Genomic DNA, 27,124 nt, shown 5'->3' on the forward strand with positions numbered 1-27,124 from the left:
TTCGCCGCTTTGACCAGCGGTTCCATGGTGTAATGGTTAGCACTCTGGACTCTGAATCCAGCGATCCGAGTTCAAATCTCGGTGGAACCTGACTTTATCAATTTTGAGGTACCGCGTGTCAGTAGAAATCACAGATTCCGTTCTTCTTTTACACAATCAATCCCCCCCGGAATTATCATAATAACATAACGCAAAAGACTACAATCCGGGATTAACATACTGACGTTAATACGCCGACGGAAATTGCTGTGTTTCTTCCGGGTGTTAGCTCGCTCACGGCAAACTTCTCCTTTCAAGATGGCAGCAGCTATGGACGTAGATACGCCGAGCGGCACAAACAGTGGGGCCAGTAAGAAGCGATTTGAAGTAAAGAAGGTATGGTTGTTTAAAGGAACTTATCGTGGTGTAAAGAAACTGATAATTTGTTAGCAGTCTTCAATGGACCACCAGCACAGTTCAACGACACTAACTTACTAAGCTAGCTACCACTCGGTAGCATTCTAGCGCTAACTATCTATAGCCCGGCGTTAGGTCCAGTAGCTAGCTAGTTAGCTAGCTGTTAGCCTGCCTCAAACAGGGCATGAATTTGCACTTCTTTTTGGGGGCTACGCTAGCTAACAATTTAATATCAAAAATCTATAGCGGTGTGATGGAGATCAGTAACCCCTAACATGGTGTAGTCGACAAAACAATAAAAACCTGGATGTTAACGTTAAGCGGGTAACTAACGTTAAACATAAAAGCACTTTACCCTGAGAGCTAAGTTAGCCATGCTAACTAACTGCTAACGGTACCGGCTGATTAGCTAGCGTTGAATGTGTTGAGAAATACATAAAGGATACAGCTGCCAATTAACGAAGTTAGAGTGAAAGTTATATATATTTTTCGTAGTAGTACTTTATTAGTTTTTCTTGGTGAAATTCAATTTTCAGGTAAATATTGTGTAATGATACAATATATCAGGCATAATAACACCTATGTTACAATGACAGCAAAGTTGGGGTGACAGTGTTTAGACTCTTGGTATGATAAAAGTATGATTACCTAACATTATAGTCAAATCTTAATTTTGTATTTCCTCGTTTTAAAAGCTGCATTACAAGCAACATCATTGTAAAAATCTGAATTAAGTGTTTTAGGCAAGTGAAATCAACAAGTAAGGCCTTTGTTTATCAGCTATGTTACTTCATCCATACTACTTATGTTTTTGTTTTTTACGTTTAATATTTTAATCTTTTCTATGTGTACATGTCTTCTGAAAGTGTCAGTATTCATTATGTCACATAGTCAATTTCAGAGTATTTGATGTGAAATAGTGTGATATTTGATTTGATCAATATTGTCTATCCCTACTCTTACTTTAAATGGCAGGCTGAATATTTCTTAATTTTCTGCTCACAGGAAATATTAACAAGATGATACCACTATTTCTTCCCTCCTCTGTATCAGAAACAAGCTTGTTGATAATAAGGTAGCAGGTTCATAGGGAAAAAGTCAAAAAAATGCACTCACACTTTTTTTTTTTATAATCAGCAGTGTTGTGTCTCCTATTTCAGAGACATTCATGAGTGCTTTAACATGAGGAGGTGGGAAAAGAGCAGTCATTTTCCATATCGTGTGCTATACTGCTTTAAGAAGACAGGCACATGATAAAATGTTTTGAATCCTCAATATGGAATTTAAATGTACCAAAGATTTCTCTTTAGTAGAGCTGTCATTTAACCTCTACATCAGTGTCAACCCGTCAACCTGCAGTCAATGTGTTTGTCAGATCATGTTTGTTTGTGACTGTTTTTCCACCAGTGGAATGCTGTGGCACTGTGGGCCTGGGACATTGTGGTGGATAACTGTGCTATCTGTCGGAATCACATCATGGATCTCTGTGAGTGCACTTTAACACAGATTTGAACTCATTACTTTGTTATATATTGGACTATGAATAATAAATGAGAGATGTTTAGCTTGTACATGTTGTTGGGCTCTAACTGACATTCATCAGATATGCTTGCATGAGACCTGTTTTGTGAAATTGCATTGTTTACACATTTCTCCTTACCTCATCAGGCATAGAGTGCCAGGCCAACCAAGCCTCTGCAACCTCTGAAGAGTGCACTGTAGCCTGGGGTGTCTGCAATGTGAGTTTCTTATACCCACCTCTAACATCACTGATCAGGTCTATTATCACTGTGCCGTACATTTTTTCATCACTCAGGTGAAAAATAGTTCCCAGTGACAGCTTTTCACGTGGTCTGTGCGGTAAGCCAGGTAACATGGACACTGATACTGGCAAAGCTTTTTTTAAATGTAACTTTTAATACATTGCTCAAAGTATACCCCCAAAATCTGAGATTTATATCTTATATCTAAAAGCCATTGCTGCAAAGAAGGAATTACGTTCTGTCATCAATGCAAGTGCTATTAGCTAAAGTTACGATTTCAGTTGAACAGCTAAGTAGTTTAATGTGGAAGTAAGAGTAACTTGCATGCAAGTCAACAAGTTGATTACTACTCACAATACTGCAAACACACTAAATACAGGTCTAGTTACATTCAGCTGTTAACTGCTATCGTGTTTGTGCTCAACTGTGTGGCTCATATATTAATTTGTCTTTCTGCTCTGTTTTGTTTTTCTCTTCCTCAGCATGCCTTCCATTTCCACTGTATCTCTCGCTGGCTAAAAACCAGACAGGTGTGCCCTCTGGACAACAGGGAGTGGGAGTTTCAGAAGTGAGTATCAGTACTCAGTTGTGTGATACAAATGTATGGCTTTGTGGAGGATTCTAACTGTTCAATTAATCTTACTTTGGTTGCTCATTCATTGCCTTAGACTGTGACAAGTTTTCTTGAAATGAACAGATGTACTAACAGTTCATCCCCTCTTTCTCTCTTTGTCATGTTTTTACAGATACGGACACTAGCTGTATTATTGTTGACCTTTTTCTTGGCTACTGCAAGAGTCACCCATACTCCTTCTGTTCCCTCCCGCTTGAAATCCTAGTTGTCGTTTTACACCTATGTCTTTGTTTTGGTATGCTGTAAGTACACAAATTAAAATGAATGTTGTCACAAAACAGATCTTGTTTTACTTGGCAATTAGTCGTTTATTAAACGAATAAATGAAATGAAGATTGCTGTGAACATGAGAGGTCAGTGTTGGTGGTAAATTTAGTCAATTGAAGCAATAAATTCCTGTGTGCTACTTTGACTGAGAAAGTTCTCCTGCTGCAAAATCTGTTGTTCTTCCTGCATCCAGTGACATCACAGTGATGTCATTGGGGTTAAGGAAGAACTACAGGCTATTTCAGCTTGAATTTATAGTCTCAATCTCTTGGTAGCCAGGGGGCATGCTAGATGAGTATTTTTGTCTTGTATTGCTGTGTTTTTGCCAGCAAAGTAACAGCTACACACTGAGGAACTTCAATTGACCACATTTACTTACAACATTGACCGAATTTTTCCCTTTAAAGAACCAGTGTGTAAGATTTCCAAGAATATATTGGCAAAAAAAGGACAGAAATGAATTATAATATACATTTTTGTGGCCACCACACTTTTACCTGTAACCCTGGAAGGAAATTGGAAGGATGAGGCAAGGTAAAGTGTTTACAGTCTGCAAGCTCACTGCTAGATGCCACCGAATCGATCTCACTGATCCTTTAACTGTAAACTACATTTGGTGGGAAAAAAGCTGTCCTCAATGAGGGGAATTTTCTCTGTCAGATCAGCTTTGACGCAGTGATTCAGGGCTCCATGAGCACCATGTGTTACAGAGCAGTAATCCTCTGGCTCAAAGACAGATGCACTGGGAGGATTAGGTGGCCTGGTGACCCAGTCTGCCTCTGGGACTGATTCATCACAGCACCTGTAGGGACGCATATATCCAGAGTTCTGGTTAAAAACCGTAAGTCAACTAAAACAACTCTGTTAATTAAATGATAACCTGGTTTTTTTTATTGATCATCTCAAAAAAGTAACCATTAGCAACCATTTTGATTGTCGATTTTACGTTAGCTTATTGCATTCACTTGAAAAAAAAGTGTAGTTTTCCTAATTAGATGATTTTTCAAGGTAATTTTTTACATGAAACATTCTCTAATTCAGAAAACCTTAACCATTTTTTTTAACATGAATCCCCATTAATTAAACAATTAAACAGCAACAAAAAATTCTCAAGTGACTGCAATAAACTTTTGTACAATTCAAGTAATTTTTTCAGGGCAAAAACTTAAGTAATTTCATAGTTCCAGTTATTTAATACTGAAGATTTGCTCCCTTTCTTTGTTTCTGTGATATCAAACTGAACATGTCTTGGTTTTGTAGTGTTTGTCTGACAAAGGAAGTCTATGAGGGCAGAAATTCTCACTCTTGAGAGTGTAGAACCATTGAACGTTTTGCAGTTTTACTTGATAAAAAAAAAGCGTAATCAGTTGTCAAAAGTGTTCTGTAATTGGTTCAGCTTTAAAACTTTGGACACTATTCACTCTCCTGGATAAGTGAAAATTTTGAGTTGATGTGTTTTAAATTCAGCCATTTTGCCTTCAGGTTAGCTTTATACTTCCCACAAAACGCTATCAAACTGCAAATAGCTTTTGTTAAAGCTACTACAAGGAGTTAAGGTCATTAAATGGCCTCAATTTATTACCAATACCTCGACATGACCTACATAAACAATACCATCCCCAAGAAGACTGGTTATTTCTATAGTTATTAATGGCTGCCACCATATGAAACAAGCCTGTGTTTACAATTTAGCAGGCAAAGTTACAGCAAGTAGTATGAAAACCAGTTAAAAAGGAAGGAGACTGTTAATTAAATAAATTTATTTTTGGTGTTATAATTAGTGGTCATTATGGGCTAAACATTACTACTATTGTCCACAGGGGACTCCAAGTTCTCCATGTGAGAATGAGAGGCTGAAACAACAAATCAATTTTTGCTAAACAACTTGCATCCAAGCTACTGCTTTCAAAATGCTGACTGAAAAAATCTCAACAGTGAAAACCTCATTGAATTTTTCTGAACCGCTTTTCTCAGTTTAATGAATAAAAAATGGACACAAAATTTAGAGTGTTTGTGCATGCTGTTATTCTGTCAAATGAGTCAGGTCTGGCAAAACAACATGCAGGGAAATCGGACAAAAATCAACTGAGCTGGACTGAGGAATATCAAACCTGTTTTGCAGCAACAAAGGTTTTATTATTGTGAGTCATTTTTCCAACAGGGTCAGACATCAACATAAGTAACTTTTTTTTGCATTTATAATAGATCTGTTAACAAAAAGACAACCAACAGTTGTGTGTGAGAGTTCGGCTCTGTTCAGAGAAAGAAAAGACAGGTTGCTAAACCATTACCATGTATTAAATGGCTGTAAAAATATTTGTGAGCTAGCGTCTTAATGCAGGAGCTCCCAGTTTAGCTGTTCCAGATACAGGTTAAGAAACAACAACCTGTGGTTAAGTGAAGTCCCAGCTGAGACAGGAAAGTCAGGGGTTGTCACACCTGACCTCTAATCATCGGTTGCTTTGTTGAAACGTTGCTAAGTGCTAACAGGCTGATTAAGAACATTTAAAACGTTGCCCTGCTTTCTCTACGTCACATCAATTAGCCCGTCACCCGCTCCCCTGTTTGATCTGCACACAGTGAAATAACTGTTGAAAAGCGTTGTGGCTCTCCAGATTGATTCACCATGTATCCACTCGCCCCTTTCCTCTCAGCTTTGGTCGTTTTCCTGCTTATGGCTGTGGTGGAGCTCCAAATTTGGCACTCAGCTTGGTGACGAGGGCCATGATTTTGGGATTGTTCTGGTACTTGGAGATGTTGGCCGGGTTCTGTGCGACATCCTGGAAGGCAGCCATCACCTCAGGGTCCTGGAGTTAAAATATGGATAAGCAGGGTCACCTTTACTCACAGAGTGCACGTCCACAACAGCTTTAAAGAAAGTGAAATGAAAAGTAATTTTCCCCCTGTAAGTTTATTCCTGGGAACCTGTGTTGCTCTACAGCTCAACCTCTGTTATCTAAGCTGCTTCTATGTTTGAGCAATCCAGTCCAGCTGATGGTTTTTGTCTCTTCGCTTCTGGTTGGTATGACGGACTTCAGAAAATACAAGTAAAAAGTCTAGTTTAATAAATGTTATGCTTGTTAAACATCTACAATTACATACTAAGTATATCTCGCCTAATTACTGCTCACTATACTTTTTGTGGTAGCTGTCTTTGGCTGCAGTTAGCTCAGTTAGCCATGTAGCTAATGGCCCTTTGCTGACTTGAGTCTGGTCTGTTTGTAAACACTGTAGTCAACAGAACCAGTTTGACAACAGGGAAAACTGTACCAAGGTGATTAACAGTGGCTCCGACCAGGACTGTGAGAGCAATAAACAATATTTTGTTTGTTTATTATACTATGAAAGCTAAGAGAGCTTGTGAAAGAAGCAAACTTGCCTCTCTTATACGTTTCAGAGTTTGAACTACTGGAGGATCAAATTACCACCTCTTGAGCTAAAATTACTATGTGTGTTTTAACTACATTTTGATATTGTATCAACCAAACTTCATCAATTAACAGAGAGAAAAACATTGTTCATCTATTAATTTTTGATTGTTTAGACTATAATGTCATATATATAATGTATTTTCATGTGAAACAAAGGCATTTGCCTAACTACCTGGGGTCGAGTAAAGTTTAGTTATACTGTTAAAAAAAACACAGTCAAACATCACATGTTTTTTGTATTGGTTGATTTTGTTGGCATCGCTGTCATGTTGGTAAACACTACTTTCAGTGCTTAGCTTAACATCTAGCTAGCAGAGGCTAGTTTTGAACAGGCTAACTGGCTGACAGTATGCCCTGTATTACTTTGAAGACACAGTTTATGTGGTTCCAGTAGTGGTTACTGCAAAAGTCAGTGTTAAGTATTCACTCAGACCAGCAATTATCGGCCCAAAGCAGTCAACTTACGGGAAACAGTCAGGTAGATTTGTCAAAACTCCCGAAATAGTAGTCCCAGGTAATCGGGCTTAATGGCAGTAATGTAAAGGATTCTAATCAGGAAAACACTGCTGTCTTCTGGTTAGAAAACCGAGTTTGCCTCTAATGGTGCGGCGGCTGTGACAGTATATTGGTTGTTCTGAGTAGATGTGACCTTCCTCCTCTGGCTTTTTAATCTCTTTGAGTGAACAACAGGATAATGCAACTAAGTCCATCTCTATGTGGCACAGCCAAAGGCTCAGATACACATGTTCTGGTGTGTGGATTTAAAACATGTCCCTCCCCTCATCGTCCTCATCCCTCTGTTAAAAGTGGGGATGATACGAACTCTCAAAATGCCCCACGACAACAAAACGTTACATGTGAAAATACTGTTCGAAAAGAGTTGAGTCTTCACAGGACCTTTTTGATGTTTAACAGCTGTATTTGTCTACAGTTTATGGATTAGTGAGCTGTAGAGGTGCTCACAGGTTGATTTTGTTACATTTGAACAGAGTAGTCGTCTCCTCCTTATGGCCTTAATTATGCTAAGCTAACAATCGCCGAGCTGTAGTGCCACATTTACCGTACAGCCATGAGAGTGGTATCAATCTTCGCATCTCACTGTCAGCAAGAACGTGAACAAGCAACACGACACAGCAGTGGAAGTGCTGGGATTAGTGCTGAGCAGTTAGATTACCTTCATGGCGTTGAGCAGCTCAGGATCCTTCAGGAAATCTCCAAGACCAGGCATTCCAGCAGGGGCTCCACCTGGGAACCCAGCAGGACCTGTGAAACAACAATGAGGCTCATTAACTGTAGCTGCACACATTACTTTCTTTAAAGGTGCAATAACATCTGTCTGTGCTGTTGTGAATCATCACTGATTTATCGGAGAAAAACGTTTTGCTTGCTGCAGCTGTAAATAAATGACATACCAAGCATCAGCCATCGTTCTGACCTCAGATCTTACAGCATACACATTACAACTGATCGTGAGTACCAATTGTGAGAGATTCTTTTTCAAAAGGGTTTTATTGTTATTTTATTTTGACATCTGGGGTGTTCTTATGCCATTATGCAATAAAACGGCTTGTTCCCTCTATCCTACCTGGGAAGAATCCTCCTCCAAACTGTCGTGCTTCTTCCTCCTGTCGAGGGACAAAAAAAAAATGGGATGGGTTTCAGTCTCTAATGCATTCAGGACTTGGGGGTAGTTTCTGCTGTTGATTTATGAAATGAATGCTGGCCTCAAATGGATCAGGATCAGATTAAAATAGTATATCTTCTGTTAAAATATGAGCTGCAAATGTTAGCATGTCTATCTACAGTAGTAATACAGCGTTACTTCTGAGTTCAAGAAATTCATGCTACATTATTTTGTGGGGTGACAGATTTTGTGTGAAAAGCACCATATAGCACCAAATCATAAAGTTATCTGAGGGCACTTTTCAAATAGAGCAGGTCTGGACTGTACTCTTCATACAGCAAACCAACTTCTTTCTACCAAGAGCAAGCATTTAAAACAAGACAGGTGCAGTATACTGCTACAGTTGACCATGTAGGTAGATTTCATTAATTTAAAAGGCCCATTTATTGTATTTTTCCATGTCTGAAATAGAACCCCCCCCCCAACAGCAACTCACCCTCTGAGCCCGCGCGTGCTCCTCTCTGGCTTTCTTTATTCGCTCTTGTTTCTCCCTGATCGCCTTCTCTTCTCTCTTGCGCTCATATTTGCGTCTGTGCTCCATGATTTTGTTAGCCTGAAAACAAAGAGAGACAAGACAAGCATATCAAAAACTCAGAGCTAGGAGCATCATTTTTGATTCCCGTTCTGCTTTTCAGGGCCCTACTCTGATCAAACTGTTCTCTCTGTATGGGGATCATGTAAACTCATGTGAAATCACAAATAACTTAAAATTTCTGAGATCAAAATTCCATTAAAATATCTGCATTGGGGTGCTCCCATAGCTCAGTTGGTAGTGCGTTCGCCCCATGTACTGAGGCTGTTGGTCCTCTGCAGCGGTCGCTGGTTCAATTCTTGCCTGCGGCCCATTTACTGCATATCGTTCACCCTCCCTCTACCCCTTTCCTGTCACATCTTCAGCTGTCCCTATCCAATTAAAGGCAAAAGCCCAAAAAATAATCTTAAAAATATATATATCTGCATTATAGTTACTATTAACAAATTTAATAAAAAAGGCAAAAAGGATTTTTATTTCATCTCTTCTCTGACATTATACCTTGGGCTGCACCTCCTTCAGCATTGCGCTGGCGGCCTCATCATAGTCCAGTTTACAGGCTGTGGCCAAGTCCCTGGCTGCCTCCTCCCAGTGGCCCAGCAGCCTGCAGCAGCACAGACAGTGAATGGATGGCACAGAAATAAACCTGCATCAATTCACTGACAATCAAAAGCTTTTTTAGTTCGAGTTAGTTCAAATCATCCACCCTCAAACATTTCATGTGAGAGAATAAGGATCTAATGTCACACTGCAAGATCGGTATAGTAACATCTTGGATTCAGTCCGTGCCAGACTGCAATATCAGTTTTGAGGCATGTGTGTAATTTCTGATACAGTCAGGACTTAAATGCAGTTGGTGAAATATTTAATGTCCATTACAGTACAAGATGAGATGAGTTATACTTTTGAGTGTTTACACTGAGGGTTTGGTCATGCCATGTATGTGTAAAGGTGTAGTTTGTGGTCAGGTATTGGTTGGTTAACGTTACACACTGGAAAGCAACTCCTCTGTACAAATAGAAATGTACCTGTGAGCTTTCCCCCTCCACTTGTAGGGCTGTGCAGAGTCTGGGTTGATGTGGATGGCTCTGTCACAGTCTCTGATGGCTGCGTTCGGTTTCTGCATCTGGATGAACACACTAACACAGAGAGGACAGCTGATTACACTCACCAGCATTCACAGTAGGCAGTGTAACAGAAGAATTTTTAGAAATCACCATAATGTATTAAAGGAGCAATATGTAACATTTGCACATCAAAAATGAGTAGTGTAGTCCAAATAGTGAGTCTGAGCCATAGATAGTATATTAAGTATGGTGAAATGCTATTTGATATACGATCTATGATTGAAGTGAGTTGATTCCCCCCAGCATATCCTCCCCAGACTCAAGGAAGCTCAGGCAGGCTGCAGGAGTGCAAGACGAGCATAACATTGTATTCTGACAATGACAAGTGACGACGACTGCAAATTGATCAGCTGTTTATAACTCTCAGTTTTCTGTCAATGTAAATTTCAGCACTTTAAGCTGGAAACAAAAGCTCATCACTCAAGTTCAGTGACTCACTTCCTGCCAGACTCCATTCAATTTAACCGTTATAAACATCTACTCCTTCTAAAAGATCATTAATGATTTTTTACGACTCATAAATAGACACTAAGTCATTCAGCGAACATTTGGCATGAATTTGAACTCTAACGTGAAATGGGCAAACTAAAACACAAGTTATGGACTTGAAGAGAAGTGGTCATTTTATGATTTATTACAGTAAATATATTACAGATTTGACTGACTGACCTTGCCCTCTTAGCATACAGGACAGCTAGACAGGGGTTCAGCTTGATGGCTTCAGTAAAAAGATCCAAAGCTTTCTGCATGTCGCCTATAAGAGAAGAAAATTAAAACAGACATCAGTAATTTAATTTTGAACATCTTAATTACCTTATCAAAACAGAAACTGTCTGTTTGCACTTTTCTGTTCTGAACAGAATACCTTCCCCTAGAGCATCCATAGCTTCCATTTTCTTCTCGTTGGCCTGGTCCATCATCTCCTCTGTGACCTGAGGAAACATATGCACATTTATGTTCAGCCAAATCCTGTCTAAAGGCCTGGAATTTCCTTTAATAAACTCTTTGGTTTTCACATGAGAGAACAGAGTTTGAATAAGTATGTGTGATTTACAGATAATATTAAAAAAAAGCACAACGGTTTACCTCAACATTTTCAAACTCTCCCATCTCTTGTGGTTCATCAGTGTCTGGCTCAATCACTCCCTCGTTGTCGATTTCTGAAAAAGGAAACAGATGATAGGACACACCAAAAACATCCAGTCCTTACTTAATCTACTCTTCACAGTAATAAGGACAGTGATTTTTAGAGCTAGTTTGCTTAAATGTGGGGAAAGTCTGATGCTTTGATTAAATACCTGCATGGACCTACTATTCCTTTATCAAGGTTGGCCAGATTTCTGAAAACAGCCTTGAGCTGGAGACCTGCACCTCTAATTATACCTTAAATGAAAGTCATTTTGGGAAATATGTTTATTTGCTTTCTTTCTAAGAGTTTGATTAGAAGACCGATGACAAACTCATATCAGTACAGTAAATATGTCATGTCTGTTACCGCAGCCCTGACTATCTACCAATACCAATCCAAAAGTGTCTTTTTCGCCTCTCTTAAAACACTAAGCTCTTGATAATACATTTGTATGGATGCACTTTGCTAACCAAGCCATCTAAAAACATCATGCTCAAACTGGAACTTCCTGGAGTCTCAGATGGTTGCCTGGTAACTGGTTCCAGCCAAGAAATAGTACAGCATAAACTAGGGATGCAAATTTTGAGCATTTTCCTTAAGCAAAAGTTGAAAACCGTAACAATCAATAATTGACTCATCACTGATAATTAAATGCTCACATTTTTCCCAGTTTGAGTTTTGCACATTGCACATTTGGTACATTAGTTATATAAAACATTGATTCTTGAAGCAAAAACAATTTAAATGAACAGAATAACAAGACAACAATTACGCTCTGGCCTGAAATGGCTGCTTTTGTCTGCCTGTCCCAACAAAAGTGTAGAATGGGGTGTAATTATGCAATTTCAGGATTAACAATGTAGACCAAATCTAAACAAACAAAACAAACATTACTGATCAATATTTTTTTAAAGGATAAATTCTTAATAGTGATTAATGAGTTATTATTAACATCCCTAACATAAGCACATAACCACTCCCCCCCAATAAAAAGTGTCACTTGTACACTTCTTCCTGAGTCCAAGAAGCGTTGTGTTGCTAGTTGAGATGGACCTACAGTACCTATTTCACTCTCTTCACTCTCTGATGGCTCCGCTGGCTCGGGCTCAGGAGGTGAAGCTGCTGTAGGGGGAGGACCACAAGGACAGCCACCCTAAAAGTGAGAGAGCACTTTGTTACAACACGATGCAACACAATGAGGAAAATAACAGGTCATTCATCAACTCCAAATATTTTCCAGTTTTTTGTGTTTTAGTACTTTGTCTCTGAACAAATATCAGAACATAATACAATAACTAATTAGGAAATATGCAGAAAAAAAACAAAAATATCAAATAATTGAAACAATAACCGGCATAATAAAAATTTTGACGCATCACCTGGCATGAGTCCTTTGTCTTGGGTGGGGGAGGGATTGTTGCACCCATGCTGCAATATAAAATTATGAAGAACAATTCAGCGAGCAATACAAGGACCTTGATTCTTCAGGTATTTTCTTTGCTGGATTGGTCGAAACAGATATTTCAATGTTGTCATTTTATCTATGATCATTTTCTCGATTGATTTCCCAGAAAATGTTGCAAAATATATATACATCGTAGGGCTGGGCTATAGCAATATTATATTGATTTTGTGGTATGAGACTAGATATCCTATCAGATTTTGGATATAGTGATATGATGTCAGTGTTGTCTTTTCCTGGTTTTAAAGGCAGCATTACAGTGAAGTTCTAAAATGTAATCTGAAGTTACAAGACTGTTCTAAGTATTTTATTATTTGCCTTCATGCACTTAGTCATTATATCCCATTAAGGAGGATTATTAAAAGCCTCATTGTGTTAATATTTTGTCAAAGCACAAATAGTCATTCCTTCAATGGTGTCACAGTATCGAGGTATTTGGTCAAAAATATTGTGCTATTTGATTTTGTCCATATTGCCCAGTCCTACTGTTGGGTAGTTTAATCTATGCATCATATTCTACAAGATCATCAAATAATTGCACTATTTGAGAATTATGGATTTTTTTATTATGAGAATTATTAAATCTATATATATATATATCATATACCACAGCATAGCCTACAAATGTGAAGGTACTGTTTATGAGCCATATGGCCCAACCCTAGTAAATTAATATTATAATATAAACTTAGATACATGTGACAGGATTAAAGTTACTGCCCAATTAATTGCTAGGTCTGCCATTACATGATGTCTCTGTCAAATCAAATACTTTAAAGATTTTGATCAGGAAATATTCACATTCTTAAACAGTGAATTTTGGCCATTTTTAATTAGGAAAATTACTCCAGCGATTTATAGCTTATCAACCTTGTTGCAAACCAACGTTCTGATAAATTGACTATTTAATTAAAAATTAAAAAAATGTATTGTTTGGGTGTATTTCACTTGGTGACAAAAAGACTTAACTGCACCTAAGTTCTAACTTTCTGCTCTCAAATATTTGAAAAAGTGTTCAGGGTTTTTATATGATGCGTTTTGAAATCTATTATGCGATAAAATAAGAAAAAAGTTACTTGTGATTGTGTCCATCATTAAAGATATTAAATGTTTCTTTGTTGAGTGATGGGTTTTGTGTGCTTTTTACTGGCATTACACACACACACACACACACACACACACACACACACACACACACACACACACAGGTCCATGGGCTTTACTGAAGGGTGGGCGGGACTGAGCACGTGGTGAGCCTGCAGTTTGTTTGATACTTTAAATAAGTACTTAAGTGAAATGATGACAGTTAATTTTCTATCTGTTCTTTACAAAACAACCCAGATACTTATGCAGTGGGTTTACAGGTATAAATGATCATTATGCTCTGATGTCTACTGACCTCTGCAGCCAGGTCCGCAGGAAGCCCAGTTCTGGAAGATGCAGGATCTCGGGTTTGGACTCGCACAACTGCACGAAACCCTTTAACTCCGTCACTTTTCGTGGGTCCATGCTGTTCTATCACGTCCTTCACACAGCGCGCTGCATGGGGGTAAACCAGAGAGAAAGACCATCACCATCTCAGCCAAGTCAGGCTATGTTTACGTGCTCAGTCACTAACGTTAATACCAACGGCTGTAAGCTAGGTATGCTAACGTGGAGGGACTGAATGAGTGCGCGCTAGTACAACCTCACTTTCTTCACTTCCACATTAATCCAACAATACGAGCAATTCAGGCACTAGCATGAAGCAGCCGTGCACGAGCAACAGTAACAACTATTTATAGAGCTAATGGTCATAAACCAGAAGTTTCTGGAAATGTGAATCCGTCCGTGACGCGGTAACTGTTTGACGCATGATAACGTCGTTAGCTATCGTTAGCTGCAACACGGCCCGTGATTAATGAAAACACTTGGTAAATACAGCATTACGCTTCATTAATCGAAGGGAAACGCACCTGATCGAAGATGCACACCGCTGACACCCGGGAAGAAAAACCACAAACTGAGGTTGCAGTTGTTGTCTTTCTTTAATCGCCACAACACAGCTTGACTTGTAGTGGCGTCGCTCCCGTGTTTTCATTCAGGCAAGTTGCCGGACAGACCGTGTGAGGGGCTTGGCAAATTGAAGCCCTGAGTTTTGTCTGTCAGGCAGCTGTCAGGACGCATACAAATGCACAATCTCGGACATGAAAGCTTTATTAAAAGCTTTATATACATTTAAATTTATAATATTAAATTTAAAAAAAATACATGCACACATGCCTTATCTCTTAAAAATAAGTAAAAATGTAAGGGCTTTTCAACGTTGAAACGTTATTATTAAAGCTCGGCCAATATCTGTCGTCCTGTTACGGCTACACCGGCATACATGTCCAAATGTTTATTTAATTTTATTTTATTTCAAAGAATGTAATGTAGATTGTTTTTATATTTGATCCAATTTCATAATTCAAGTCTAATATAAATAACTATATTGTAATATTACATTTTTTATTCTCTTTGTGTTTGTTTTTATCTATAGTTGTTTATAATTTTTTAAATATATCAGTAAAAGTTTATTATGGATTCCAATCACTCCGAACAAAAAGAAATGCTGAAATTCAAAATGTTAATATAAAAACATCAATCTGCGGAATTTTATTTTATCAGACAAACTGGAGGAGGAGCGGTGTAGCAAAGGAAACGGGGTTAAGCGTCTCTGCCTGAGAGGCGAAACTCAGGGCAGCAAATTCCCGGAGCCAGGAATGAATGCGGCTATCAAACATGGGGGCAGCGAGCTAACGACGGTGACTGTCAAGTAAAGGGAAATATAACAAGTGTGCGAGAAGACTCAAAGGCTGGTAAGTCGTTATAACATACCGCTAAATGTCTCCTGAAATATCCAGTGTCGGTTGGTTACTTTGTGCTCCACTGACTGAGCCTCATGTCCACAGCGGGACGACATGCTGTAACTGATCGGTGTCCTCCAGTTGCAGCAACAATGTTGTCCTCGACCAGCAGCAGCTTGGTGAGGTCTGCTGTCAAGCTGCTGCCACGGCGGGACTGGAGTCCAGGTGAGCCCAGTTTTATCCTCTGGTAATGTCCTGAAGGTAAAGTTTTAAAGTTCTTGTACGTAAGACATTTAAAGATAAGATAACTTACTTGTACTTTAACTACTTAAGAACTTTCAGTCTATGTTAGTACTTTATACCTTTACTTGCCACATTACAGAAGAAAATATGAAGCATTTACTCCCCCTACATTTATTTGCAATTGACTTGAATGTCTTCCGATAAAGTTTAAAAAGAACCTAACTTAAGCTTGTAAAATACTATACAATGTTTATCGATTAATCCAGTGCTCCCTACCTCTTTGGCTTGTGACACTTTCATGTCTGACTTCAGTCAAGACACAAATTTAAGGACTTGAGACTTGCTTGCATAAAATTGATTAATGATTTTGCTTGACTTTGACTTGGTATTCCTGACTTGTGACTTGAGTGAGACTTGAGGCAGATGACTCGAAAAGACTTGACTTTTTCAAACATATATGGACATTTTCTTGGCAGACCAGTAGAGCAAAGCATGAAGCAGCTATCATGGAGGGGGTTAGTCCAGAAATGATCAAATTTAGATTTATTGCTACAAAAAGGTTTAAAAGGTGTCAGCAAACAGCGTCAGTTGAAAATAAAACTCGACTTTTCACGACCACTGTCTCTTAGGGCTGGAACTAATCATTATTTTCATTGTCGGTTAATGTGCTGATTATTTCTGTTCGGTTTACTGTCAGAGGAGTAAACTTTTTATTAAATTTTTATATTTTAAATACTTTTAGTTGCAATACTTCTGTACTAAGTAATTTTGGGTGCATGATTTTGAATGCTAGAGTATATATACACCATTGTATCTAGTTCATGCTTAAAAAATGCAACATTTTCCTAAAAAAAAGGTGTGTATTAGAGATGCAGTCAATCGATTATGCATCGATTATAAAATAACCTGTTTGTCTGTCTGAATAGTTTAAGAAAAAAAAGTCTTGCTTCTTAAATGCAAACATTTTCTGGTTTCTTTACTAAATTATGACAGTAAACTGAATAAAACAAAACAAAACATACAAAATGACATTTAAAGATGTCACCATGGGCTTTGAGAAGCACTGATCAACATTTTCACCATTTTCTGGCATTTCATAGACCAGACAACTGATACATGAATTGAGAAAATAATCGACAGATTAATCAACATTGAAATAATCGTTCGCTTTACGATTTTTTGATCTTCAGACACTGAATGCAGCACTGGATGCCGCAAGTAGGTTGGGCGGTGGAGAGAAAAAAATAGCTGATTCTGCCTTTGATTTCAGTTATTGAAATTAAAAGCTCATTTCTATCGATGTTTGGCTTAATATTGAAATTGTGACACCCCATTAAACACAGTAACTGAATACATTTTGTCAATCAAATGATTTGCCCTCTAATTGAAAAGCCAGTCACCAATTTCTCATCCAGACAGTTTTTAACATTTGAATACAGCGAGAGAAAGACAAATGTATGTTGTTGTCAGCATCATAGGCGCACTGTGCAAGAGTCTTTACCATCTGTGTTGTGTGGCTGTCTGTAGGATGTGTCTGGTGCCCGTGCAGAAATATTTCTGTGCAACCCGGAGGTTTGAAACCAAAGACGGTTCCACCTCGGTACCTGGGCCAACCCAGCCCCTTCACTCATCCACACCTCATCAAACATGGTGAGTATTATGCACCAGTACATTTACACTTTTTAGGGAAAACCTGTCCTGATTCCAAAAAAGTTGGGATGCTGCATAAACCCAACATACAGAATTGCAGAAGCAACAAAGAGATTGGGGAAAGTTGTGGAATGCTCAAAAAAAAAAAACAGTATGGAACATTTGACAGGTAAACGGGTTAATTGGTAACAGCTGATAGTATCATGATTGGTGGTATCCTCAAAAGGCAGTTGTCCAACAGTGTGAGAACATTTCTCAACACAAAACTGCAGGAATTTAGGAAATCTACCATCTACAATCCATAATATCATTAAAAGATTCAGAAAATCCAGAAAAATCTCTACACACAAGGGGCAAGGCCAAAAAACAACACTTAATGCACATGACCTTTGACCCCTTAGGTGGCACTGCATAAAAAACCAACATGGTTGTATAAATGATACAACATGAGCATGGGAACACGTTGGAAAACCGCTGCCAGCAAACACAGTTTTTCACTGCATCTAAAAATGCAAGTTACGGTTCTACCATGCAAAGAGAAAGACAGCTGACTTTTCTTGGCCCGGGCTCATCTGAGAGGGACTGACACAGTGGAAAAGTATGTTGTGGTCTGACGTGTCCACATTTCAGATTGTTTTCGGGAATCATGGACATTGTGTCCTCTGGGCTAACGAGGAAAAGGACCTTCCAGATTGCAGCGCTAACTTCAAAAGCCAGCGTCTGTGATGGTCTGCGTTATTGCCTGTGACATGGCTAACTGCCACATCTGTCTTTTTCAGGGACGTTTCTACTTATTTCAGCCAGACAATGTCACGACACATTCTGCACATGTTACAACAGTGTGGCTTTGTAGCAAAGGAGCTTGGGTACAAAGACTTGCCCTGCCTGCAGCCCAGACCTGTCTCCCATTGAAAATGTGTGGTGCATTATGAAGCACAAAATTCGACAACAGAGACTTTCAAAGCATGTTGTGTGTAGTTATTTCTTTAGGGAGTGAGGATTCACGCTCTCTAGTGGCACAGGAACACAACTCAAGCACACAGAGCACAGAATATTAGGAGAATTGCAGATCACAAACATACATATTTCAGTATTCCACGCTGCATGTGACTTTAAGAAATAATGAAGATAATATGTTCTACTTAAGGTGACATAGTAGTCACAGTGTAAGTGTAGGTGTTAAGCTGCTGCTGAATGCCACATCTGTGATCTCTGCTCCTCAGGTGAGGTGACCCCAGGCGTGAGCCAGACAGAGTTCGAGCTCCGCAGACACAGACTGGCCTCACTTATCGAGGCCCAGGCGGACAGGCTGGGACCCTCTGCCTCCTCAAGCAACCATGTGGTCATTGTTTTGTCCCATCCGACCCGCTACATGACCAATGACATCCCTTATCCCTTCCACCAGAACCAGGTGTGTGTTTGGTTTCAGTCTGCATTTCTTTGTCTCCAGTTTAATCTGCTTGTGCCTTTGTAGGGTTTGAACATAACAGGCAACAACAGTGTTGAACAGTAATGCAAGGGAAGGAATGTGGATAAGAAAACTCAATCATTATTTGTGAGTTTATTATTGAGTTTGTAATTTAGCATCAGTTGGGATACTGATTGTGGTTTTAGCCAATTAACCTGGAGCCTAATGTTCCCCAGGATTTCCTCTACCTCAGCGGCTTTCTAGAGCCTGACAGTGCCTTGGTCCTTTATGGGAAAGGGCGACCAGACCAGGCCATCTTGTTCGTCCCCCGCAGAGACCCGGGGAGAGAGCTGTGGGACGGGCCCCGGTCAGGGAAGGATGGGGCGGCTGCTTTGACCGGCATTGAGAGAGTTCACAGCACAGAGGAGCTGGGTGTCGTCCTCAAGAGCCTTAAAGGTGAGTGGATGGTAAAGTGAGGATGCTTCACTTTCCTCACAGAACTGACCTCATTGTCTGAATTTTGTCATTGACAAGATGTTTTGTTGATTCATTCAATGTATAAACAAAAAAGTTGAGAAAACTCAGATTTCAAGGCAGCTTACTTCAATAGAGAGGTGAAGTCCCTCCGCTTCCAGTGCACCCCATGGAACCAGAAAATATGTCAGTAGTCACAAATCATAGTCAGTGGTGAGAGACAAATCACTTTTTGATCCCCCTTAAATTGTACCATAAAATTGCACATATGTTTGTCACTTTAAGACATAATTTTACAAGACAAAAAAGTCACAGTTTGTGGTGGGTTTGAAGGTAAATAATGGTTAATAACTTAATATTCTCAGATGAAACCAATTAATTTTGAAGCACCCAGATAATGACAAATCCGGTTCACGGCTCACTGTGAACATTTTTTAAATACAATTTTTGGGTGTTTCTAAAACTCAAAGATTCTAGTGTATCTGAGAAGAAAAGTAACTTATCTCAACAGAAGACTATAGCTCAGAAAAGTTTTGTTAGTTTATTTCAAAACTGAAGAGTCTGAATTTGATTCAAAACTCAAATATCTTGTGACGGCAGTCACCTTGAAATCATGAATTTTCCCAACTAATATTTAATAGAACATATGAAAGTTTGTGGCAGAACTTTCATTAGTATTTCTTTCAATAATGGGTCTTTGATTTTACACAGAAATAATCAAAAGCTGACTAATCATTTCTAGCCAACAACTAGAAAGGATTTTAGGAAAAATAACAAACATCGTTTTGCACATGTGACAGTATTTTACCCAGTAGTACTTCAGTAGTAGACATTTGTCCACTAACTAATTAGGAATAGGTAACTGTTAAATATTGTCTCTCTGCTCTCCTCCTCTGTTAGGCACTATGCTGTGGTATGATAGTTCTCAGCCCGCCCACCCTCGGCTCCACCAGACTCATGTGAGTCCAGTGCTGGAGGCGTTGTCGATGCCGCGCTCTCTCAGGCCCCTCATACACTCCCTCAGGGCCATCAAGAGCTCAGCAGAGGTGGCACTCATGCAAGAGGCAGGTCACATTACAGCACAGGTTGGTGTATAAATGGCTTACGGTGCCAACGTAATAGTTTTTATTTATTTAAAAATGGCTGCAACATTTTCATCTCATATTATGTTGGGATGCAACAATGTCTCTTGCCTGCTTCTTCCACACTTCTTGGGACCTTTTTAAGATGGATGTACATTGTATTCACTCTTACTTGAAACCTTGTCTTTCAGGCTTTTAGGAGGACGATGGCCCTGTCTCAAGGAGATGTGGATGAGGCTGTGCTCTTCGCCAAGGTAACTGAAAATATTTTGCTTATTAGGACTGGACATGATGGGCAAATTAATTGAAATTATTCTGTCAATATTTTCAACAGAAACAACATGCTGTATTTTCAACTGCTGATAAAGAAGTATTCATTGACAGAATACAAGGGGAGATGCAGTATTTTTCTTGTTTCAAATAGCATGTGTTCCTTTTGATTCCTTGTCCATTTTAACTAGTTAGTTTAAGAAAATTTAGAGCCCAGCGCTTGTAGGAATTATCTGTTTGGCTTAGTGTTTGCATCTGTTTACAGTGAAATCAATACAGTTAATGAAAACTTATTAAGTTGAAACCTGATTTATAGGAAGCTTAACAACAGCATAGTAATTAACTTCACACGATAGTCAAATGCTGAGCAGACAGCTCCACTTTTCTTCACCATAATTGAATTTACAGTAACTACAGCCTCCTTAAGTTATGTAGAATAATTAACTGGATTACCAAGATATCAGTTCAACAGAATTAGTTTTTTTATTTACAGATAACCAGGGAGTGCTTACCACAGACTTTTTAATTTGACATAGTTATATGATACGTTTCGCCATGGCAGATATTGTAGTCAGTGTGACAAAAGCTGTTTTCATAGAAACTTCACTTTTTCACCACGTTTGTAGTTACTGCGTTTTGCTTTTGTTGTTGATGTTGCAGATTACAACAAACATGAGACTTGTAGCCCTTTTTTAAACATAAAATCTTCCTCCAGTTTGATTTTGAGAATCGGATCCATGGCGGCAACTTTCTGGCATATCCTCCTGTTGTTGCTGGAGGGAATCGAGCCAACACTCTGCACTACATAAACAACAACCAGATGATCAAGGTAAAGGAAGGCGTTGAATGTGCTGAGGAATCAGTCCCGTTATATCCAGTGCAGCGAACATCCACATTAACCATTCTGAACTCCTCTCCTCCATCAGGATGGTGAAATGGTGCTGCTCGATGGTGGGTGTGAATACTTTGGTTACGTCAGTGATATCACCCGAACATGGCCAGTGAATGGGAAGTAAGTTTGACAAAATAATCTTAATCATTAAAGTGGAAACGGACAACAGCCTCCCAGTGTTTCCAAGTGATATTATTTTTGTGCTGCTGTGGCAGCAACAGGTGTGGTCTCGAAATCTGTTTTATGATACATGTTTCCTGTGACCTTACTCTGCTATGCCTAACCATACCCTACCCTTCAACCCCCTTTGTTTCACACTCATCTTTTTTTCTCTTATGGAATATTTTCAGGTCGTTGCATGTTTTGTTAACATTATACATGACTTGTTTTGAAATATTCCAACTCTCTAGATTTCAGGGCCTCTATAAATTGAATGAAAATGTAGTATGATTGTGTTCTTTGAGGGTTTTTTTTTTTTGTAAACCAATGACAGAAAAAATAAACGCACTTTAACTGTCTGCTGCTCTCACTTCCTTCCTGCCAGATTCAGCCCTGCCCAGGCTGAGCTGTATGAGGCCGTCCTGGACATCCAGCGCTCATGTCTGTCTCTGTGTTCCCCGGGCGTCAGCCTGGATCACATCTACAGTACCATGCTGGCTCTGTTGGGACGGCAGCTCAGGCAGCTTGGCATCGTCAAGGCCAGTACCAGTGATGCTGACGTACTGAAGGTAATAATCAGAGAAACGGAGTGGATTCCAGCTGGTAGATTGTTTCTGTCCTTCACAATATGTGAGGATCAGGTTTGTGAAAATAAATATCCAGCTCTTGGCTTTTGGAAAACAAAGTTTTTGTGCTACACAACAAGATTTATTAAAATGAGTTCAAATTATTTACTGTGCAAGGAAGTTATGTCTCCCAGATACAAATATTCAGCTGCTCCTTCAGTTAAGAAGCCTGATGAACAAGCCAAAGATCATATTTCACTCTGCTAATATTGAACAAAAATGTGGTGCATTTCTGCTTCCAGACACAAACACAGTATTTAATATTTTGATATTAGTCATGTAAATTAAAGTTTTGCCCTGCTGCTAAATATCAATCAACCACACCAGAGGGAGACATGATGATATTATCATCATTACCATGTCAGCTGGGCATTGAATTTAAACACTTTTGGTAGAGTTTATTTATGTCCTTGCCAGTGGTTTGCGGTCAGGAAATAGCCATAAGCTCCTTCGGCCAATGTAAATGATGAAATGACCTAATTATGGCCCTCCATGAAACACAATATGCTTGTATAACTCTGCAAAGTAGAGGCACTCGTTTCCTGGAGTGGTTCGTTTCAGAGAAATAAAACAAGCAAGCCAAACCAAAGCTGAATGTAGATGTATTCAACTGGTGTCTGCAAAAAAAAACAGAAAAGGAAAAAAGTACTGTGCTGTAATAAAGGATGCTTTTGACAGCCAAGGATCCGTTAGTTTGAGATGCGCAATGGACTGAGATGAATTCTTCATCAAGACAAAGAATCAGAGACTTTGCACATGTGTAGATAGGTTGACTGGTTGATGAGACCTTTGTTCAAATCTGGGCTCTTATCAGCCCTCTCAATATCTTGATTTTTGGCCATGCTAGTGGTATGGCTTTAATGATGTCAGTCTGTCATTTAATTCTTTGGTTTAGTCCAAATTGGAATATCTCAACAACTTTGGGGTGTGTTTCCAAGATAGTACAGATATTCATGTTCCCCAGAGGATGAATCCTATTGATTGTGGCCGTCCATGATTTTCCCTCTGCTGCCACCAGCAGGTTTAAGTTTTATTTGAATATCTGGATTTGCACCAAATTTTGTACTGACGTCTGTGGTTTTCAGATGATGTATCCTAGCACCATCGTTGGTGATCCTCTTACTTTTCCTCTGGCACCACCACAAGGTTCACATTTGTGGTTCTGAGTGAGATCAAGACCACTTCTAGATGGATGCCATGAAATCTGGTGCAAATATGTCCCCATCAGGATGGTCTCTCATAACAGATGATAAATCATGCAAATTTCACCTTCCAGGATGAGGGGTAGACAAATGAATCTGACAGGTGTCTCTGAAGTCCACAACAACAACATCTGTTTGATTCATTTATTTTACACCCATGATGAAACATGATCCACCAGCGTCTGGAACAATGCTGTTTGACCTTTTTGTTATTAATGTTTACAGGTCAAAGGGTTTATTTTGACTTAAATGATAGCAATGCCATTCAAAAATATTGGGAAACTGTGGTTTTAACTTTACATTTGAGATTCAGAAATATTTTATTTTGAAATTTTAATGTCACATTTATACAGAATACAGAAATTTCCTCAGAATTGCATCTTGGGATTTGTGCTCACCTTTAATACTGTTGTTTAGATGCTCCTGTTTAGTTGTGTTCAGTTAAAGGATGTAGGATTTAGTGGCAACTAGACTGCAGATTGCAAACATCATGTGTCAGTCTCCCCGTCCGTGCATATAGGAGAAGCTACAGTGGCAACGAAACTCACGCAAAACACTGTATCTAGAGCCAGTGTTTGAGTTGCCTTTCTGGGCTACTGTAGAAACATGGTGGTTCAACATGGCTGCCAGGGCTTAAAACATAAATATTATGTTCCATTTCTGGCATATTTGCCAATATTATCAATATTTTGCCCTTTGTTTGTTCTTGTCCCAGGCTGCACGGCGGTACTGCCCCCACCACGTTGGCCATTACCTTGGCATGGACGTCCACGACACCCCTGAGCTGTCCCGCTCCCAACCTCTACAACCAGGAATGGCCATCACTATCGAACCAGGCAAATACACTGTTTCCCTCTTGATTTGCAGCCGGGACTGTGTTTATCAATAATGTAGCTGAAATCAGCTCATAAAAACCCAAACTGTAAACACACATTTCTGCTAATTACAGTCCCCCATTATCTATTGTACAAACTCTAATATCAGAAAAAGTAGGATCACTGTGAAAACGGTAAATAAAAACAGAATGCAATGATTAGCAAATTATTTTTGACTTGTATTCAGTTGAATAGACAAGATATTTAATGTTCAACCTGACTTTTTGTAAATATACATTTGTATATATATTTTGTAAATATGCACTTAAATGAATTTGATGCCTGCAACATGTTCCAAAAAAGTTTGGACAAGGGCAACAAAAGACTGGGAAAGTTGTGGAATGTTCAAAAAATACCTATTTGGAACATTTGACAGGTTCACTGGTAACAGGTGTCTGTATCATGATTCTGTATTAAAGGAGCATCCTCAAAATAGTCAGTTGTTTGGATGGATGGGGTTAGGTTCAACACTGTGTGGAAAACTGTGTGGGAAATTAGTCCAACAGTTTAAGAGTTTCTTAACACACAGTTTCAATAATGTTAGGGATTTCACCATCTACAATCCATAATATCATTAAAAGAGTCAGGGATTCAAGATAAATCTCTGCATGTAGGAGGCAAGGCTGAAAACCAAATTTTGAATGCTCATTGACTTTGACCCCATCAGGCAGCACTGCATTTAAAACCGACATGAATGTATATAAGGATATTACTAAATGAGCTCTGGAACATTTTAGAAAACAGTTTGTTGCTGCATCTACATATGCAAGCTAAGATGGCACTATGCAAAGTCATATATCAAGAACATCCAGAAATGCGACTGACTTCTCCTGGCTCAAACTCATCTGATCAAAGTGGAAAAGTGTGCTGTGGTCTGACACTTTCATATTTCCGATTGTTTTTGGAAATCACGGATATTGTGTGGGCTAAAGAGGAAAAAGTACCATCCAGATTGTTACCAGTTCAAAAGTCCATTCAAAAGCCAGCACCTGTGATGGTGTTGGGGTGTGTTAGTGCCCGTGGCATCATGGGTAACTGTCACATCTGTAAAAGCCCCATTGATGAAAAGTACATACAAGTTTTGGAGAAACATATGCTGTCATCCAGACAATGTATTTTTGTTTTAAGCAAAACAACGCACAGACACATTCTGCATGTGTGACAACAGCATGGCTTCATAATAAGAGTTCAGGTACTAGACTGGCCTGATGCAGTCCAGACCGGTCTCCCATTAAAAATGTGTTGTGGATTACGAAACACAAAATCTGACAACAGAGACCCCGGACTGTTGAGCACCTGAAGTTGTATATCGAGCAAGAATGAGAAAGAATTTCACTTTCAATTTAGAGGAAACGTATATCTACAAGAAAAAATAAAGTTAATCAGTTTGAACATTGAATATATTGTCTTGGTACTTCATTCAATTGAATATAAGTTAGAAAGTTTTTGCAAATTGTTGCATTCTGTTTTTATTTACATTTTACAAAGTGTCCAAACCTTTGTGAAATTGAAGTTTGTACCTTCTCTTTCATGTTTAATGTCATTCTTGCTTTGATACATTTTCATTTTTCTCCCTCTGTTATTACAGGGTTGTACATTGGTGAGGATAATGACCAGGCTCCAAAGCGTTTCCGGGGTCTGGGCGTCAGGATTGAGGATGATGTGGTGATCAGAGACAAGGGGGGTCCTCTGATTCTGTCCCGTAATGCACCAAAGACCATCGCTGATGTAGAGCGGGCCTGTGCCCAAAGATAGGGCAGGGAAAGACAGACAAGTGACCAAGTGGGTGACCACGGTGTCGATGGCAGGCAGTGTGGTGGTCTTTTTAACCGTCTCCATGGTAATGACATCATCAGGCTCAGGGCCCAGGTATACAAAAGGTGTGAGTGAGTTTGGTTTTTGTCCCAGCAAGACCTCAAAAATGTAGAAATCAGGTGTGGATAGGTTTTGCTGGTGCATTTGTTGTCTGCGTAAATGTGAAATGTGAAAACCAAACAAGCACACATTAAGTGTGTTTCCACCTTAATGATCATGAAGAGCTCATCAGTACAGTAAAGGTTGATTCAGTTGTGTTTTAAGGGGTTACGGTAATAACAGAAATACCACATGGAGACCAGTCATGTACAATCTTGTGATGGTGCTATCAGCACGTGAAATCTGGTGCTGACCTATCGATAAAAACTGAACAACAACAGATAACCTCTTACATAAAGTATATATTCATCTGAAGACCCAGTGGTTACATCCAACAACCATGTAATCATTTTCATTCTTCACTCTTACAGTATTTATGTTTTTCAGGTTTGCCACCACCATAGCACACCATGATATAAATGTGTGTGTCCTTCAACATTCAGCAGTTTAAAACGGTTGGCTCTTACACACAAAAATACATCACTACTTCCCAGCTACTGTTACAGTATAAAAGCTCGGAATACGAAATGTTGAACGCGTCGTACCTGTGCTATAAGTTGGTCAGGAAAGACCAGAGCGTGTCAAATCAACACACCACCGTGTTTAAGCACACAAGTGTTGAATTAAAAACCCGTCTGAAACAGCTGCTCCTGATAAACCTGGGATGATGGTGATGTTTGTACCAATGCACTGAAATAGCTTAAAAATGTAAACTGAGAAGAGTTTGTCTGTGGTGTTGTGTATGTGTGTGGGAATCATTGTCTTTTCAGTAGCCAGAAAAATGTGATTTCTTTTAAAGAAAATGTTTATAGATATTAAAAAGATCTCATTATTCTTTCTTTCACAACTAATAAATTCTGTTGGTTCGACAGGTTATTCATGACGAATTACATGATATGAATTTTTTTTTTTTTTCACCTTTATGGCACGATCACAAATAGGTGAATGCAGTGAAGTTGTCATCGCCTCCTGAGGGGATGCACACTCGTCTTTGCTATTGTTTGAGGCTGTGCCTTCGCTGGTCAAAGTTCACCAAAGTTGATCTCTACACAAAGCGAAGATGCGAGTTTCACTGA

At 39.2% G+C, this 27,124-nt stretch overlaps 3 protein-coding genes and 1 non-coding gene across 6 annotated transcripts; 3 read left to right on the forward strand and 1 right to left on the reverse strand.

The window, feature by feature from the left end:
• Window positions 1-18: 18 nt before the first annotated feature.
• Window positions 19-90, forward strand: trnaq-cug (transfer RNA glutamine (anticodon CUG)). The gene has a single exon. It is a non-coding gene; the product is annotated as a tRNA-Gln (tRNA).
• Window positions 91-220: 130 nt separating this feature from the next.
• rbx1 (ring-box 1, E3 ubiquitin protein ligase) lies at window positions 221-3,075 on the forward strand. Its single transcript, XM_084744867.1, has 5 exons — window positions 221-375; window positions 1,804-1,882; window positions 2,065-2,135; window positions 2,642-2,727; window positions 2,906-3,075. Exons 1-5 carry the CDS (start codon window positions 298-300, stop codon window positions 2,916-2,918), a joined length of 327 nt encoding a protein of 108 aa, XP_084600993.1. The 5' UTR covers window positions 221-297; the 3' UTR covers window positions 2,919-3,075.
• A 2,099-nt stretch (window positions 3,076-5,174) lies between these two features.
• st13 (ST13 Hsp70 interacting protein) lies at window positions 5,175-14,541 on the reverse strand. Of its 2 annotated transcripts, none has more exons than XM_084744429.1 (13): window positions 14,381-14,541; window positions 13,825-13,964; window positions 12,343-12,391; window positions 12,026-12,116; window positions 10,921-10,994; window positions 10,700-10,766; window positions 10,504-10,588; window positions 9,736-9,846; window positions 9,209-9,311; window positions 8,612-8,728; window positions 8,077-8,116; window positions 7,666-7,754; window positions 5,175-5,867 (listed from the first exon to the last, which is right to left on the reverse strand). In XM_084744429.1, exons 2-13 carry the CDS (start codon window positions 13,932-13,934, stop codon window positions 5,733-5,735), a joined length of 1,071 nt encoding a protein of 356 aa, XP_084600555.1. In that variant the 5' UTR covers window positions 13,935-13,964; window positions 14,381-14,541; the 3' UTR covers window positions 5,175-5,732. The 2 variants fall into 2 exon arrangements, with proteins under 2 accessions (XP_084600555.1, XP_084600557.1); XM_084744431.1 differs by lacking the exon at window positions 14,381-14,541 and adding an exon at window positions 14,113-14,262.
• Window positions 14,542-15,080: 539 nt separating this feature from the next.
• On the forward strand, window positions 15,081-26,015 carry xpnpep3 (X-prolyl aminopeptidase 3, mitochondrial). Of its 2 annotated transcripts, XM_084744920.1 has the most exons (12): window positions 15,081-15,265; window positions 15,359-15,478; window positions 17,024-17,146; window positions 18,370-18,557; window positions 18,791-19,010; window positions 19,929-20,113; window positions 20,302-20,364; window positions 21,096-21,209; window positions 21,307-21,392; window positions 21,817-22,000; window positions 23,975-24,095; window positions 25,723-26,015. In XM_084744920.1, the coding sequence occupies exons 2-12, from the start codon at window positions 15,406-15,408 to the stop codon at window positions 25,887-25,889; spliced, it is 1,524 nt and encodes a 507-aa protein (XP_084601046.1). In that variant the 5' UTR covers window positions 15,081-15,265; window positions 15,359-15,405; the 3' UTR covers window positions 25,890-26,015. The 2 variants fall into 2 exon arrangements, with proteins under 2 accessions (XP_084601046.1, XP_084601045.1); XM_084744919.1 differs by lacking the exon at window positions 15,081-15,265 and having other exon boundaries at window positions 15,349-15,478.
• Window positions 26,016-27,124: the final 1,109 nt, after the last annotated feature.

This window comes from Lutjanus erythropterus, chromosome 19 (assembly GCF_056507025.1).
Source record: "Lutjanus erythropterus isolate fLutEry1 chromosome 19, fLutEry1.hap2, whole genome shotgun sequence".
Lineage (NCBI taxonomy): Eukaryota > Metazoa > Chordata > Actinopteri > Lutjaniformes > Lutjanidae > Lutjanus > Lutjanus erythropterus.